We start from the raw sequence: 18675 nt of genomic DNA, 5'->3' as shown, positions 1-18675 counted from the left end.
CATCAACACATGGTTCTTTTCAACTACAAAGTAACCTAGAACGTTCCAGAACCCATGTCTTCAAAATACGATACGATACGATATAAGCCTCATTATGCTTTTAATATGATAAAATGCATTAGCTCAGGTTAGGCTAGGGCACCTGTTAAAATCATATAACTTTTTAAATTAGCTGAAATCCTCAGAAAATAATACAGTCATGCGTATTGAGTATTCTAGTCTAGTGTATTTAGTGTAACACTACAGAAATCACAATAATGTGATTGCTTTACCTGTATGTAAACACGATAGATAGATAGATAGATAGATAGATAGATAGATAGATAGATAGATAGATAGATAGATAGATAGATAGATACATAGATAGATAGATAGATAGATAGATAGATAGATAGATCAGTGGTGTCCGGTTAGAACTTAAACCAGGATGCTTCGACTTCTGCCTTCTCCCTGAAGCCGACCCTATATAATCTCCGACCAGGCTTGTCACGATGACTAAGCCAGTTAGATCTATCCATATATGGTTCTACCATATCTATCTGATATCAGCACTAGGTCGGCTCGGGCCCAAATATAGGGATTGTCATACTAAACATGTCATATGACATATAGCCCAACGTCCTAGTCAGAGTCTTCGTTACAGCCACCCCAGATTTCACGTTGAAATCTATACCGCATCCAGAAGACTCAGACAATTTTCCTTTCTTTCGACTAGGTTCTAACAGGCCAGGCCTGGTAGTTATCCAGCAAGGGAAGCTCTCGAAGATGTTAATCTCTCTCCATTAGTCTGCTGACGATCTGTGTATGCTCACAATCCAAGCTATTTGGCGATCAATGCTCCCTCAATATTATTGACTTGGTTTGGCTGTACGGCAGGAGATATCTCGGAAGATACAGCCACCCCGTGCAAAACTTGAAGATCTCTCATGATTCTGATACGCAACTCTTCAGGTTGACCCCTCACTCCGACCTGCCTGGCAACTGTGTGTAACAAAATGGTTCGCCCCGAACCATCATCCAGAACTGCATATACTTCCATTACTTTGCCACAATTGCAAATTAGAACTTTGCACACCTTTAACATGACATTTCTCCCTTTAGGCGGTGGATAGCCCACATGCAAGGACTCTCCTGCTATAGTCAAGATTGCTGGCTGCGGTAATTCCTCTTGTAAATCCTGTCCCGTCTCGATCTTAGGTGTCCTAGGGTTCCGCAAAGGTTCATCTGCTCTCCGGTTCAACCGGGTCCGGCTCCTATTAATACTGTGAAGAGCCAGAGGGTGCCTTCCACCACATTTCACTCCTAGTCTGTAGTTTACAGTTTCTTGCCTGCATGACGACGTCCATTGCTGATAACACAGCTTCATCTGTCATATCAAATCTCGTTTCGCCATTAAACTCAGTCGTTTGAACCTGCCGCATACTCCAAGATGGTGTGTGCCGCTATTACAGTACTGACATACGGCTTCTTGCCGTCTTGCTGGTTACTTGGTGTACGATCGGCAGAATTGGGTGCTACTACCGTACCATGCATGATGACTGTTCGTCTCCGGTTATGCTCATGGTCATTTCTGCAAGAGTGACCGTCCAGCCTCCTTGCTGGACTACTTCGGTCCCTATGAACCTGGACTTCTGGTCTGTCAGCTTGCACTTTCATCTCGATATCCTATCGGTGAACGAAGCCTCTGCCGTCCTCCGACTGCTCCAACATCTATGGGAGGGTTGATATAGCTCCGATGCCCTTGCATCATCATGCTGTCCAGACAATGCTCTCATGATATCCACCAGAAGCTCTAGGTGAAAGCCTTCGTTACACTCATTGCCACCCCCAGATTTCCCATGGAAATCTGTACCATATCAAGAAGGCTTGAACAGTAGACCCCTCAGGCCACCCCAATACAAGCATACTGAGGCTTGAACAGCAAACGTCAGCCATTCAAGCCACCCCATTGAGGGCGTCCAAGCTTCGCGCTTTCTTCCTTTGATGTTACGGTGGGTCATAAAAACCTCAAGATCAAATCACATGCCACCCATTAAGGGCGTTCCCTGTCAATGGTTGCTCTCTCTCCTGTACATCACCAGTGCTCTGCACATCACCAGTGCTCTCTCTTTCCTGCACATCACCAGTGCTCTGCACATCACCAGTGCTCTCTCTTACCTGCACATCACCAGTGCTCTCTCTTTCCTGCACATCACCAGTGCTCTCTGACTCTAAGGGCCGGGGAGGTCTCACGGCTCCGAGATTCTGGCATCCAGATTCTGGTAACCGGGTGGGTCTCACAGCTTCGAGACGCTGCTGCTCACCTACGGAGCAGCCAGGACCGCAAGAGCGTTCATGCTCTGGCGGCAACAGAATGGATCTCACAGCTTCGAGACGCTGCTGCTCACCTAAGGAGCAGCCAGGACTGCCAGAGCGTTCATGCTCTGGCGGCAACAGAGTGGATCTCACAACTTCGAGATACTGCTGCTCACCTGCGGAGCAGCCAGGACCGACAGAGCGTTCGTGCTCTGGCAGCAACTGGGTTACCATCTGGTTAGAATCTTGCCACTGAGTCAGGGATTGGCTACCCAAGGTATATGGGTTGTAAAGCCAGATACCTTGGTTCGTATGTGTCTGGAAGACTTCAGCATCCCGTTACTGCGGTAAGCCCTAATCCGTGCTTCCGAAGGACCATATAAAATAGCTCAAGGCTGTATTGCTGATTACTTAGCTTAGGACCCCGCAGTGGTGTCCGGTTAGAACTTAAACCAGGATGCTTTGACTTCTGCCTTCTCCCTGAAGCCGACCCTCTATATATTCTCCGACCAGGCTTGTCACGATGACTAAGCCAGTTAGATCTATCCATATATGGTTCTACCATATCTATCTGATATCAGCACTAGGTCGGCTCGGGCCCAAATATAGGGATTGTCATACTAAACATGTCATATGACATATAGCCCAACGTCCTAGTCAGAGTCTTCGTTACAAATACTATAGGTAATAATATAGACAAGGAAACAATAATGATCACAGATATTAATGATATGTAAAATACAATAAAACTATATACAATAAGTTGCCAATAGTGCAGGACTAGGATGTGTTTCCCACAAACAGTTTGTTGGCATTGGTGGGCAGTGATGGCTATTTCTCTCTTTTTGGTCCTGGGCTAGCCACAATTTGCAACACTAGATGTTTTGTAATATGTTGAATCTAGAATGGCAAATCTAGATTCAACGGATTAAAAAAATATATAGTGTTGCAAATTGCGGCTAGTCCTTTCTAAAAGAGCTATCGCTGGTTGGGTATGCAGCTGCTCAGCCATTTCCACAGCTTGTTTCCAGAACTGGACTGCAGCGACCCGAGCGAGGCCCGAGGCTCCTGCCGCTGTGTTACTCTCTCCTGGATCACAACCTGGCTGATGTTCTCAACCCACTCCTGCTTGGCCTTCATACAGGATGCCTTAACTACTGTCAGAGAGGTGGGGGTCCTTCCTGCCCACAGAGCAAACTTACAGGGGTCCCCTTCAATAATCACCCCCAACTCTGATGTCAACACTTTCTTCACATACCTGTACGTGGTTCTGCCAGCTGAGTCCTTGATCTCCTTGCTGAAGACCAGCGAGTTCTCAAACAGGAACAGGTGGTGGCTGCGATCCTTCCGGGTGAGAGACATGCACGTGTGGCCCTTCTGGATGAAGGTCTTTGGGTTCCACACTTGGAAACTCTCATGCAGGAGCAAGTCCCCCTGGTCCAGACTCTCGTTGAAACCCTCCAACATGGCAACGTTCATAGCATCATTGGCTTTCTTAGGCACACTGAGCATCACCTGCAGACCAACACAAGAGACGGTCGCGGCCACACAGCCAACTCAAGGTAAGGCCACTGAGCCGACTTGGGGACCCAACGCAAGGACAACACAAGAGACGGTCACGGCCACACAGCCAACTCAAGGTACGGCCACTGAGCCGACTTGGGGACCCAACACAAGGACAACACAAGAGATGGTCACGGCCACACAGCCAACTCAAGGTACGGCCACGGAGCCGACTTGGGGACCCAACGCAGCTCCTCCAAGGAAAACAAACAAATGAACGGAGCTGAACGTGAAAAACTGCAAACTGTTAATAAATTCTTCAATCAATCAATCAATCAAAAACACACACAGGCACACGCACGCTATAGTCAAGATATAAGATTGGCAGAAACAAAGACAGTGTGAGACTCCTCCTTCTGTGGGTCCCAGCAGAAGCCAATCATATCCTGGGAGTCGCATACTTCATTTGCATAGGCTTGCTATAAATGCTGGTGCAACGCCACTAACAGGTCACTTCTTTTCTTCAATACACACAGAAAGAACCATGCCTGAAGTAGCGAAACCAGCGCCCAAGAAGGGCTCCAAGAAAGCCATCGCCAAGACCGCAGCAAATAGCGGCAAGAAGCGCAGGAAGGAGAGCTACGCCATCTACATATACAAGGTCCTGAAGCAGTTCCACCCTGACACCGGTGTCTCTTCCTGGAAGAAGGAGTTCATGAAGGAGTTCATGATGCTGCCCATGGCCTTGGAAGAGTCTTCCAAGGCCATGTGCATCATGAACTCCTTCGTCAACGACATCTTTGAGCGCATCGCCGGTGAAGCCTCCAAACTGGCTCACTACAACAAGCGCTCCACCATCTCATCCAGGGAGATTCAGACCGCCGTCCGCCTGCTGCTCCCCGGTGAGCTGGCCATGCACGCCGTGTCTGAAGGCACCAAGGCTGTGAAACCCCCCACCGCCCACCCCTTTTTTTCCCCTCACTGTATATGTTTCTTTTCCCTTTTTTACCTCCTTTATGATGAATTCCTGTTCTGTCTATAGAAGTGTCTATTTGTACGTCTCTAAATGTTTTGATGATTTGAACATGGTGGACCCTATTGGAAACAAGTGTAATGCTTAATTGGGTCGTCCACTCACAGTTAACAGCCTTTGTATTGAGTTTGTGCTTGAAATGTACTGTAATTCTGCAAACTGTTAATAAATTCTTCAATCAAACCAAGTACACCAGCTCCAAGTAAACTGTTCTTTCTGCTCTAAACACAACGGTCCTTTTAAGGACCACCCATCTTTTCCAACAAAGAGTTGATCCAAATACTGTAAGAAGCTAAATTAATTTGACTAGTAATTTGACTCCAGGTCATGAGACAGACATTAATGTCAACTGCTCAGACGACATGAAAATTGCAATAACAAGGCACTAAATTAATACAAAAGCAACGCAACGAATTGGATATAACGTATGAACTACTATAAGCTTGTGAACACTGGTTAAACTTAAATGGGTTTTTTTCCAGCACGTGTATTCTATCATTGTGATTATATGCCCATGCTGATATTGATTTAATAACCACAAACTGTGTAGCAGCAGCCAGCAACATAAGCATGGCACAAAGGATCAATGCTAATTTAAACAAATCAATACAAACTTTTGATTACAATAATTATATACAGACCGAATCAGCCGTTGGCAAAAAAAAAATTGCCTGCCGGCGGCGACAGTGTGATTTGAGTCTGGCTTATTAGCCAGGCTATATTTAGGCATCATTCCATATTAGACTATTTCGCTACCTATAATGCTGTTGGCCGGGCGGGTATGTAGAAACATTTACAATTTAGGCATTTAGCAGACGCTCTTAATCCAGAGCGATTTACATTAGGCAAGAACAAAAGCATGGGAATACATCACATATATAAAATGCATTTATCAAGAAACATGCGTAAGCTAAGAACGTAACTAGAACATATCTATATAATGACACTATACATATTAACTATACATATATATTATACTATGCTATACATATGTACTATGATGTGCTATGACTACATACAATGCAATTATTGTGCTGTCTACATGACATGCTATAAGTCTGTTTCAAATGCTATCTAAGTCTAAAAAGTGCTATGGATAATATGGCCGTCACTTATAGTACAGAGTATACGCATACCTGGACTTACACCGATGAAAATTATATTTCTGAGATTTTATATTTTGTATAGTTTATTTAATTTAAGGAGTTCTGGTCTTGCTTTAATCAGGAATAACAATAATGCATCTAACTGAAACGAACCAAGGATCGAGCGTGTGTGATGTGATCAACATGCAAATGATTGAAATCACTCAGACATTCAGCGCCACCCGGTGGGGGAGGGGAGGCATTGCCATTGTTCCATTGTGTTGAACTCAACATGATGCTTCACACCAAAACCAAACCAGGAGATATTCATAGTCCTGGAATGAGACTCTTCTGTACAGTAACCAGTACATGTCCTTAACTGGGGATAGTCATTTTCAGAGTCACTTGTCTTTGTATTATGGAAAGGACTGCATCCACCTCTTCAGCTTTAACCAATGGCAAACAGGCAGATTTCTTTCTTTTCTTTTTTACAGAAACTGTAAAAATAGAGGAAAAGAGTACGTCATGAGGACTAATCTATCAGAATGATAGACTACGAGTTCTGTCAAGAGTTTTTTTTAGAGAGTGTTGGTGTAAATCTAATCTACATGTCTATCAGTGTTGGCTTCTCAAAGTGGAGGTGGGGGTTGAGCATGTTTCTGACATTTACTTACAATTCAATTTAACTGGGTTCCAAGGCGGGCTCTCATCACTAAAATCTGGCCGCACCTTGTGCCACACAAGTTGTTTTGAATGGGGTGTGTGTGTGTGTGTGTGTGTGTGTGTGTGTGTGTGTGTGTGTGTGTGTGTGTGTGTGTGTGTGTGTGTGTGTGTGTGTGTGTGTGTGTGTGTGTGTGTGTGTGTGAGAGGGTGTGTACTTTTTTCGATTGATTCATTTAAGATTTATTGAGTTCTCATACACAAGTAGGCTATGCAAGTATGAGAACTATAGTATATAGAAGTATATAGCTAGAAGTGTATATCATTTAGCTGGGTCCCCCCTGGAACTACCTCGAGTACCCCTGGGGGTCCCCGGACCCCACTTTGGGAACCACTGGCCTAGGGTAGCTCTGCTCCATAGCTCTAATGCCCTTTGCTGCCGGCTATGGATCAGGGCTAGGCCTAGGTAGGGCTGAATAGTTCTCACATTTGAGCACAGCTTCACTCCAATCAGACTAGGATTTCCTCCTCCGCTAGCCTAGGCAAGTTCTTTGAACTGTCACATCACTCTTTCACTCTGAGTTCACTCAACTTGGTTTATTCACTGCTGACACCATGCATAGGCAATAAAACCTTACAGTAGGTGTCTCTAATCGTATGTGATACTAAAATGACATTGTGAGTATATCTGTGATACAGTTACACGTGGCGAGAGGTGTCATTTGCAAAAAGAAGTCTGGATGAGTGATTGAGGGGAAAGCAATTGCACAAAAAGATTGCTTGTGTGTCTGGAATCTCTGGATGCCCTCCAAGTGAACAGCTGTGTGAACTGAACCTTCAAGTGAACAGCTGTGTGAACTGAACCTTCAAGTGAACAGCTGTGTGAACTGAACCTTCAGGAGGACGAATCTCTGGATGCCCTCCAAGTGAACAGCTGTGTGAACTGAACCTTCAAGTGAACAGCTGTGTGAACTGAACCTTCAGGAGGACGAATCTCTGGATGCCCTCCAAGTGAACAGCTGTGTGAACTGAACCTTCAGGAGGACAAACACAGCCAGTGTGGACAGGCCTTCCATCACGGATGCTTTATCTTGGGTCTGAGGAGAGCTGTTGTAGCTGAACTGACGCAAAGTGAAGGTGATGATTCAAAAACAGATGTCTCATATATGACACTTTCTGTCTCTTTGGTAGCAGTTTCCTTCTCCAGGGGAATATTCCTGACTAGTGCTGTACTGCCCCCAAGTGACACAGTAGTAGAAGGCATTGTGGCTAGCATGGAGTAGAAGGATGGTATGGTTGTGACTGGACTCAGAGTAAGGCTTAGGGCCGATTCATACTCCTATTTTAGAGCCGAATAAACGTCGGTTCGGCTCTGTAGAGCCTACAATGTGACGTCATTTGAGGTTCCGGTGGGGAGGGTACCATCCTAAAGTCGGCTCTTCGGTGCTACTGAAAATGTCTGACGAGCCGAAATCATTTCGGCACTACAGCGGTAAAATAGGAGTATGAATCGGCCCTTAGTTGGAAACCTTGCACTGTACTCTCTCAAAATGTTGTGTTTTTGTGGTAGCTGAAGCAAATTTGCCTGAAGAGGTGCTGAGCAGTGGCAATTACTCATGATGTACCTCTCCAGGAAAGAAGCACACAGATGGATGGATTTCAGTTTTGTCAAAACAGAATTTGTACAAGAATATACAACACAATTATGTTGGTGACATCAATCCATCATGATGCTACTCTATTCATTGTAGCCTACTGTAAAGGCGTTGATGTGCATTAACTGTGCATAGTTGGTTCAGCCATTCATCTTCACAGCCACAACCCACAACTGTGCTCCTATAACATTGGGCCTGTGGAAATGTCAGAAATCAGCCATGTTAATGTGAGAATACCACAAAGTGGTTAAAATGGGTGATGTAATGAGAGATATCTTTATGGGTTTCTTTTTGTTCAAGGCCACTGATGGGTATTTTCTTACATTATGATTTATTGTTTCATATTTTATGTTCACATCTTATTACTATGTTAAAAAATACCTTGTAAATCCTCTTGTATCTGGTGCACAGGACTGCCCTGTCACCCAGTGATGTCATATCAATATTTGCGTGTGTATTAATTCCACTATCAGCTGTCGCCCACTCCAGATTGTACCAAAGGGAAATAAGATTAAATAGAAAACAACATGACAACAACTTTGCCCTTAAAGATGAGGATAAACATACTCTCTCACCCTATGAGATAAAGCGTCATCAACAAGAATCCTAATCACGGAACGTGATAAAGTCGAAAACAGGATTCAGACCAATACTTTAAGAGCTTGTGTCATCTTTTGGGTTTTGATACTTTGGGGTTCTCACTTTTCCAGTGAAGTCTTATAAGGTCGAGGTATCTGGTCTCCTTTTATAGCCTCAGCTATAAATCCATCAGCCACCATTTGCAATATTTTCACTTTGCACCCAAATCCCAAATGGGTAGGACTTACCAACACCTCCCATGCCTCTGTGGTGCAGGATATATGCCAGTGTTTTTGTAAACTTTGTTGGTGGAATATAGAATATTATGATTTGGGTTTGCTTCAGTTCATTGTTGTCTCATTAGCATTTTAGTTTGGTTTAGTTTTTGTACCGTATGTTGTTTTTGTTGCCTTTATATCCTTGTCCACTGACTGACACCAAAGCAGAGGTTGATTGATAAAAAAAAACAATTGCAATTGTGTGCATCTTGAGTGTGGGGAGTGGCCGTCTACTTAGGTGGTGTTTATTTTTGCAGATACCGCCGGGTGTGGGTGGCCGTGACCAGAAGGATGTCCCTGGACCTGAACGTCTCCTTGTCGTGTCCCCTCCTGACGTACCATTTTTAACTTTTAGTTTAGTTCATTATCTAGAAGTGTTACATCATTTTATTGGTATTATTGTGATTGTTTTATGGCATTTTAAAGACCACTGTACCAGGGCTTTTATTTATTAAAGAAACATCTGACTTTAGCGTTTTCAGTGATTTTATCGTTGCTCTCTTGCAAAGTTTTAACAAAACCCCCGAACAGGCCACAAAATAAATTGCTGTGTTCAGTCTCTGAGAAGTTGTCAGCCCTGTTTAACCCATTCTGGACGGGAACCCCTTCTTGTTTTAAGCATTATGTTATACTTTAGCTGTTGAAAAATAGCAGATCTACAAGCTCATAGCGCGGCATCGAGTGCCATGCTACGAGCTTGTAGATCTGCTATTTTTAAAAAATCGTGAAAATGTGTCGCAAATCTTTGAATATATATATATATATATTCTTTCAGAGCGAACATTTGAACTCAAATCTTTGCTTCTGGGAGGTCCCTGGAACAACATATTTTCAAATTGGGGTCGGTGGCCAAATACACATAATTCTGGGGGTCCTTGACATGAAATATTGAGCACCACTGACATAGAAACATGAGGTATTTCAGAAAACTGTCAGGATTTAGAAGACTTTTTAAATTTCGCCTAAATGTATAAAACAGAAACGGGGTGCTGTAGGATGAGAGAGAGATCCTAAATATCAAACTTCTGTACACAGATGCTATTTTATATCAAATAACTTTATATGACAGACAAATCCAGAGGTTGGACACCAGAGCTGTCGTGTTGGTAGCCGATAACTTTGATAAAACACAGTCACCACAGTTACCTGGTTTATTCTATCAATAATGCCACTATCCGTAATAATTCTCTGACAACTTTTAGTGGTGGCGGTACAGTCGCATATTATTTACAAAACAAACTTCAAGTTCAGCTTTATACAACCAAAGTGCATCAGATATAAAACCATTAATATACAATGAGTCATAAAGATACATTTACATTTTGGGAGCGTTTGATACTAAAAACCAGACATTTTTAGGTAGTGTCGTATTCTGAACCAGTTATCAGAATAAAGTTCTCTTATTTACATATAAAAACATCTGTATCCTCACATTACCTTTTTTTTCTACATACTTTTATAATATAATTACTTATGTTATAACACAACTTTGTTGAATACTCGGTTCTATACCTTGGTCCATCAAGGCAATCTGTATTCTGTATGCAGCTGCTCTGCCTCTGATTACGTTGCCATTCAGTGGAAGCTTGTAAGCTAATAACGTCATCTTTAAATTCATATTTCATGTCAAATTATTGACTTTGTTAATGTTGTGCGTAATAAGCAGGAAAATGTGCATACAATGCCCTCTCACTGTGCATTATCCTTTACATAATGAGATGTGCTTTGAGTTGAAAGTGTGGGTTTTGATGAAAGATGAGATGCTAAAGCCTTAGTTCTACATACAGTAGCTGCTTGTGGGTGTCGTGCACTGAAAATAGCAGATCTACAGGCTTTCAACGCAGGGCCGCTATTTTCGGTGAGCGACACCACTGTTCAATTAACAACAAATCAGACTTTACATCAACTAGGGAAGTTCAAAATGTCTTCCAGTAACAGTGGAAGTTGATTTGTGAGCTAGTATATGATTCTTGGTGCCACTGCCAGCTAGAGGCTGTGCAAACATTTAGTAAAAATGACCCAGTGAGTGTTCACTAGGTACTGTCAGTCCAGTCTCTCTCTGTCTACATTTCATCTCTTTACATCCACACATCCCTCGCTGTCCTGACAAACCAGAACTCTTCTTCTAGATCTTCCTCCTCTGCTCTCACTAGTAACGTAAAATGTTTAACATTTGCTGGTGGGCAGTGACAGTCTGGCTGTCTGGGGCTGTAGGGTCCCTGAGTGAAGTGGGCAGTCTATCAGAGTCACACAGCCAATTGGTGCCTTCATAGCTCTGGCTCTGCTGGCTTCCCATTGGCTGCTGGCTCCTGTTCCTCCTCTTCCTCCTCTCTCCTCCGACGGTTGAAGAAGCCCAGCTGACAGATTAAAAATATAATTAAAATATGCATGGAAAGAAAAGTCAGATTGCAAACTCTATGTGAATGTGTGTGAGACGGTGCGAGAGTACCTTCCAGAGAACTAGGACCAGTAAGGCCAATAGCAGTAGGCCTCCCAATGAGCTGCCCAGGATGACCCAGAAAGGAATAGTCACTTCGTCCTCTCTACGCATCTCCAACACAATCTATAACACACACACACACACACACACACACACACACACACACACACACACACACACACACACACACACACACACACACACACACACACACACACACACTTCAATAAGTGTGAGTTCATGCAGACCTAGGTAGCTTTAACGGGGTGTTTTGCCTTTAAACATGTTCAGTAACATTTTTCCTGGAGTCTTCTGGTTGTTTTATGATGTTTGAGTGATGGGTTTTCTAGATGAAGGAAAAGGTGATCCCATGGCTAAACATCTCTCTCAAATGACCATGGCATTTAAAACAGTTTCCTGTTTTCTGACTTTAGAATGATAAGAATATACAGTACAAAGGTATTTTCCACTATTCAATTTAAGCCATGTATATTATAAAGGAATATACATAGATACACATGTAGTATTTAAGACTTGTAAGGAGTAGTTGAGATTGTTGTAATACACATTTTGGACTGCAGATAGCAGCATTGTTCTATCACTGATAGCACCTCTTCACTGTCAGTCACTGTGCTACAGAAATACAACAGACAATAGGCTATTAAGGGAGAGTTATTGCATTCTTTGTTAAAGCATTTTCTTTCTTAGTAGACCATAGTAAAGCTGATAGGGGGACTGTCTAGGACAGTAGGAAATCTGAGAGTGAGAGTGTAAGAGAGAGACAGAAGAAAAGCTAAGGGGGAGACAGTGTAGCAGGGGGAGACAGTAAGAACTCTAAAAGGAGACAGAGAGAGACAGAGGAAAGCTAAGGGGGAGACAGTGTAGCAGGGACAGACAGTATAGAACTCTAAGAGGAGACAGAGAGAGACAGAAGAAAAGCTAAGGAGGAGACAGTGTAGCAGGGACAGACAGTAAGCACTCTAAGAGGAGACAGAGAGAGACAGAAGAAAAGCTAAGGAGGAGACAGTGTAGCAGGGACAGACAGTATAGAACTCTAAAAGGAGACAGAGAGAGACAGAGGAAAAGCTAAGGGGGAGACAGTGTAGCAGGGACAGACAGTATAGAACTCTAAGAGGAGACAGAGAGAGACAGAAGAAAAGCTAAGGAGGAGACAGTGTAGCAGGGACAGACAGTAAGCACTCTAAGAGGAGACAGAGAGAGACAGAAGAAAAGCTAAGGAGGAGACAGTGTAGCAGGGACAGACAGTATAGAACTCTAAGAGGAGACAGAGAGAGACAGAAGAAAAGCTAAGGAGGAGACAGTGTAGCAGGGACAGACAGTAAGCACTCTAAGAGGAGACAGAGAGAGACAGAAGAAAAGCTAAGGAGGAGACAGTGTAGCAGGGACAGACAGTAAGCACTCTAAGAGGAGACAGAGAGAGACAGAAGAAAAGCTAAGGAGGAGACAGTGTAGCAGGGACAGACAGTATAAGAACTCTAAGAGGAGACAGAGAGAGACAGAAGCAAAGGTGAAAGTGAGGCTGTTGTGTTTTGTCCACAACTGGACAACTGTGATACATCATCTTGTGTTGTACTGTATTGTAGTTGTGTGTACCGGTAGATCAAATGTATTTTGTTAGTGTGTTATTGTGATACCTGTCTAAGCGGCCGCTCCTCCTGTAGGAACATGGGACTGGAGGGACTCAGCTGGATAGAAGCAGAGACCAGCATGCCTAGAGATCTGAACCTCACCTGGTACAGCACACACACACACACACACACACACACACACACACACACACACACACACACACACACACACACACACACACACACACACACACACACACACACACACACACACACACACACACACACACACACACACACACACACCATCAGTACCATACTGTAATATAAATCTGATCAATGGTACAGAAATATGCCCATAAACAGATTAGCGGCGGTTAAACTTGGTTTATGGACGGACATATGGATACGATACAGACAAACATAACCCTGTATAACAACAATATACAGAGACAGACAATTACAACCTCACCTGGTACAACACACACACACACACACACACACACACACACACACACACACACACACACACACACACACACACACACACACACACACACACACACACACACACACACATCAACTTACAGACAGTAGAGTGTGGAGTTGTAGTTGTCCTCTGACCATCACTTTGACTTCTCTGTAGGCTGGAACACTGAGACTGCACTCAACACCTATACTCACACTGTTACTGTGGTTCTACAACACACACGCACACACACACACACACACACACACACACACACACACACACACACACACACACACACACACACACACACACACACACACACACACACACACACACACACACACACACACACACACACACACACACACACACACACACACACACACACACACACACACACACACGGTGACTAAAATATTATGGCGTGTGTAGTGTACAGTACTGTATGATGAGAGAAATGAACAGACAGACAGACAGACAGACAGACAGACAGACAGACAGACAGACAGACAGACAGACAGACAGACAGACAGACAGACAGACAGACAGACAGACAGACAGACAGACAGACAGACAGACAGACAGACAGACAGACAGACAGGTGGAATGTAGTACCAGCTGTGAGAGGTGAGACAGGTCTTCTGGGGTGTGAATGGAACTCTGCTGGTCGGGCACAACACAGTGAGAGGCTGTAGGCTGAGAGGAGAGGTCATGTAAGGGTCATGTCAGTTCCATTGACACATCACTGCTGTCAGGCAGACACCTTGTATATTTCCTCTTTCTGTTCCTTATGTTTGTCTGGGGTTTTTATAAAGTATTTAACCAATGAAGTAACAAGAGCTTATGAGCAAATTTTACTGAAATGTAACGCTTTTGGACATACAACGCTTTTGAACACAAATAGACTTGTGTTTAAAGGAGAATTCCATACTAAAAGGCTTTCTTACCTTTCTGCAATTCACTGAGGGCTTATGGTAGGGGAAATAACCAATAAGGAGTTTTTGCACAAAAAAACACCTGGACCTCTTTGGTGGGGACGTAACGACTACAAAGAAAAGTAAGAAAGGTAAGAAAGCCTTCTAGCATGGAATTCTCCTTTAATTCAGTAACGTCAAACTGAAGCAAGTCTGGTCTCACCGGCTCGATGCTGTAGTCTGTGATGTTCACCAGCTGGTTCCCAGAAGAGGTCACAGCCCAGACATCAACCCAGAACATGACCTCTGACACAGAGAAGAAGCCCAGGTTCTGGACCTGCAGCAGGGAGAACAGGGAGGGACCAGTATCAACACATGGTTCTTTTCAGCTACAAAGGAACCTATAGAACCTTCCAGAACCCGTTTTAATGTTTCCATTATGACCAGAACGACGCCTGAAGGAGGAGGTATACGTCATTAAAAAAAAAAGATCTGCAAACTTGTAGATGTGCTATATTCGCTATTTTAGGAGAAGAAAAAAAACGTGGGATGTGCACCTCCTGAGCAGGTCCCAAATGAGGTTCTGAGAAACGTATCTGAAACTGCACCGTAGTGTATGGAAACAAATCCAGAACCTGTGAAAGACTGCACTGGCACTGCATGGTTCACTTAGTACCAATAGAGCCGATATAGGGGTCGCATCAGGGCCCGCGGGGGGAGAGGGCCCGCGGGGGGAGAGGGCCCGCGGGGGAAGAGGGCCCACGGGGGGGCGCTCCTACCGTAGTATACTGTAAACTCTCTCTCTCTCTCTCTCTGGCTCTCTCTCCCACAAACACACGCTGTTAAGTTACCATGACTAAGACTACATTTCCTGTCAATAGTAACCAGTGTAAAATATAGTTCATTGGGAGGTAAAGGTAAAGGGAGACGCTTTATTGTGAAGGGCCCTTCACGGTGCTCGCCCGCCCGCCGCTGGGCTGTCAATCTCGCATCAGGGCCCGTGGGACATTCCCTCCGCCTGTGGGACATTCCCTCCGCCGCTGAAAAGAGCCAATCTCTACTGGTAGGCTCACCGGTGACAGGATAGGTGAGTGGGGACCTCTGTGTTAAATTGGCTATTCTTTCCAAAATGTAAAAAAGTAAGTAAAGTATACATGATTAGAACATGCTTAAACATTCGACAATTAAGGTATTCCTATTACTTCTAGGAATCTGCATATGATAATTAGGACTGTATAAAGGTAGCTAGTTTTTATGGGGGGTGAGCGGATCACTATGGTTGAGACAGATTTGCTGGAAACGCTGGTGATGCCTCGTTGATGTTATTCATTATTAGTAGTATTTATTAGGGTTTATTAGAGGTCTTTGTTTGGTTGAGTTCAGCTGATAAGCTATTACTTAAACTTCTATTACTGATAGGCTATTATTTACACTTGCACTTCTGCACTGCTCCTCGAGGTACGCCAGTTTATACCGTATAAGGCGATGTGAGGTCATGCTGTGACGTCACCGAATTAGGTGCTTTCATGCTGAGCCTTGTTTCTTTGGCAACAGCCACCCCGTGGGTTCGATATTCGAATCCACCATTTACAGTAGATTGATCTCAAAGGTAACGACTCAGAGGGTACCTTCCCTAACGAGGTTTGCGGTGGATCTCTTCCCTTCGTCTGGCCAGGGAGCTAGCTCTGGTCCAGGGAGCTAGCTCTATGCAACCAATTCTAATATAAGAACTGGTTGCATAGACTCCTCTGTGGCATTCGGGTGGTAGTGTCCTTTTGAGGTGATGTAATTTGTGATGTGTATGTTGCAGTCAAGGATCGTTGGTCGGGGGTTAATTTCCGTGGAGGATGGTGAGGTTGTCTCCTGTGCAGACGACACATGGGGGGATGTCTGATGAGGTTCGGGGAGTGATGACATGGTGGTTGTAGGTGTGGGTAGTGTTGTCACTGACCTGGTAGGTGTAGGTGTGGGTAGTGTTCTCACTGACCTGGTAGGTGTAGGTGTGGGTAGTGTTGTCACTGACCTGGTAGGTGTAGGTGAGGGTCGTGTTGTCACTGACCTGGTAGGTGTAGGTGTGGGTAGTGTTGTCACTGACCTGGTAGGTGTAGGTGTGGGTAGTGTTGTCACTGACCTGGTAGGTGTAGGTGTGGGTAGTGTTGTTGTCACTGACCTGGTAGGTGTAGGTGAGGGTCGTGTTGTCACTGACCTGGTAGGTGTAGGTGTGGGTAGTGTTGTCACTGACCTGGTAGGTGTAGGTGTGGGTAGTGTTGTCACTGACCTGGTAGGTGTAGGTGTGGGTAGTGTTGTGTTGTCACTGACCTGGTAGGTGTAGGTGTGGGTAGTGTTGTGTTGTCACTGACCTGGTAGGTGTAGGTGTGGGTAGTGTTGTCACGGACCTGGTAGGTGTAGGTGTGGGTAGTGTTGTCTGACATGGTGGTTGTAGGTGTAGGTAGTGTTGTCACTGACCTGGTAGGTGTAGGTGTGGGTAGTGTTGTCACTGACCTGGTAGGTGTAGGTGTGGGTAGTGTTGTCACTGACCTGGTAGGTGTAGGTGTGGGTAGTGTTGTCACTGACCTGGTAGGTGAGGTTCTGACATGGTGGTTGTAGGTGTGGGTAGTGTTGTCACTGACCTGGTAGGTGAGGTTGAAGTCTGTCTGGCTCCAGGAAGCTGAGGAGGAACCCGCTCTGATGTCAAAATGAGGAGGAAGGCTGGCATCTCTGATGGAGAGAGAGATATTTCATTGTTAAAGTCCTATCTTATATTTAACTCCTGTTCTGCCCATGAGTGTCTGGTGGTGAATCAGTCAGATGCTACTAGGAGGTGAGTGTAGTTGAATCAGTCAGATGCTACTAGGAGGTGAGTGTAGTTGAATCAGTCAGATGCTACTAGGAGGTGAGTGTAGTTGAATCAGTCAGATGCTACTAGGAGGTGAGTGTAGTTGAATCAGTCAGATGCTACTAGGAGGTGAGTGTAGTTGAATCAGTCAGATGCTACTAGGAGGTGAGTGTAGTTGAATCAGTCAGATGCTACTAGGAGGTGAGTGTAGTTGAATCAGTCAGATGCTACTAGGAGGTGAGTGTAGTTGAATCAGTCAGATGCTACTAGGAGGTGAGTGTAGTTGAATCAGTCAGACGCTACTAGGAGGTGAGTGTAGTTGAATCAGTCAGACGCTACTAGGAGGTGAGTGTAGTTGAATCAGTCAGATGCTACTAGGAGGTGAGTGTAGTTGAATCAGTCAGATGCTACTAGGAGGTGAGTGTAGTTGAATCAGTCAGATGCTACTAGGAGGTGAGTGTAGTTGAATCAGTCAGATGCTACTAGGAGGTGAGTGTAGTTGAATCAGTCAGATGCTACTAGGAGGTGAGTGTAGTTGAATCAGTCAGATGCTACTAGGAGGTGAGTGTAGCTGTTGAGATTCACCTGGTGAAGAGCAGGTCAGCCTGGTATCTCAGAGGGAGGTACAGGTCACTGATGTTGTCTTCTGGGTAACCCTCCTCCCCCTCACTGGTACGCACGCACGCACGCACGCACACACACACGCACGCACGCAGACAAACGCAGACACACGCAGACACACACACACACACACACACACACACACACACACACACACACACAGACACAGACACAGACACAGACACAGACACACACACACACACACACACACACACACACACACACACACACACACACACACACACACACACACACACACAGGTCTCAATTCATTGGTAAACACCGAGTGGGGAGTCTACAGCACTGTACATCCTCATTTTAAGACTAGAGTGAACGGCCCTGGATGAAACGATCTCCCCGCACAGGCGCACGCACAAACACACACACGCATCATGCACGCACATACACACCTGCCACTCTCCATGACGATCCGTATGTGGTCCAGGACGACGGAGCGACTGAACTCAAACTCCAGACGGAAGGACACCTGCCAACACAACAGGCACAGTGTTTTACTGTCGCTATGGAAACATTCACATACTGTTGTTGTTGCTGTGGGAACAGCTACTGTACATCATTTATTACCAGTAAGACGCGCAAACGCGGGAAGCGAACGCAGCTCGTAAATGGCAATAACAACAATTAGAATAAATTACGTACTTTTTAAAGGTTTTTTTTAGATCTTTTTTTAAGTTACGTTTTTTTACACGTTTTT

General features: G+C 44.6%; 2 protein-coding genes across 2 annotated transcripts in view; one reads left to right on the top strand and one right to left on the bottom strand.

Annotated features, from left to right (window-relative positions):
• Positions 1–4342: 4342 nt before the first annotated feature.
• Positions 4343–7523, top strand: LOC306923249 (histone H2B 1/2-like; the record flags this gene model as incomplete). The annotated part of the gene is made up of 2 exons (XM_079501282.1): positions 4343–4741; positions 7476–7523. 2 exons carry the CDS (start codon positions 4343–4345, stop codon positions 7521–7523), a joined length of 447 nt encoding a protein of 148 aa, XP_079357408.1.
• Positions 7524–10133: 2610 nt separating this feature from the next.
• LOC306923248 (integrin alpha-11-like) overlaps positions 10134–18675 on the bottom strand; it is a gene marked incomplete at its 5' end in the record, with an annotated part of 56094 nt that continues 47552 nt past the window's right edge. The window contains 9 exons of the mRNA XM_079501281.1: positions 10134–11445; positions 11538–11651; positions 13184–13279; positions 13706–13816; positions 14205–14285; positions 14727–14840; positions 17134–17221; positions 17925–18008; positions 18371–18447. Of these exons, the coding sequence (XP_079357407.1) occupies positions 11356–11445; positions 11538–11651; positions 13184–13279; positions 13706–13816; positions 14205–14285; positions 14727–14840; positions 17134–17221; positions 17925–18008; positions 18371–18447 (855 nt within the window). The 3' untranslated portion in view covers positions 10134–11355. The remainder of the gene's footprint in view (positions 11446–11537; positions 11652–13183; positions 13280–13705; positions 13817–14204; positions 14286–14726; positions 14841–17133; positions 17222–17924; positions 18009–18370; positions 18448–18675) is intronic.

Source organism: Electrona antarctica, assembly GCF_951216825.1.
Source record: "Electrona antarctica genome assembly, chromosome: 5".
In the NCBI taxonomy this organism is placed as follows: Eukaryota; Metazoa; Chordata; class Actinopteri; order Myctophiformes; family Myctophidae; genus Electrona; species Electrona antarctica.
The sequence above is the reverse complement of the archived record's forward strand: the minus strand, read 5'-3'. Positions and strand labels throughout refer to the sequence as shown.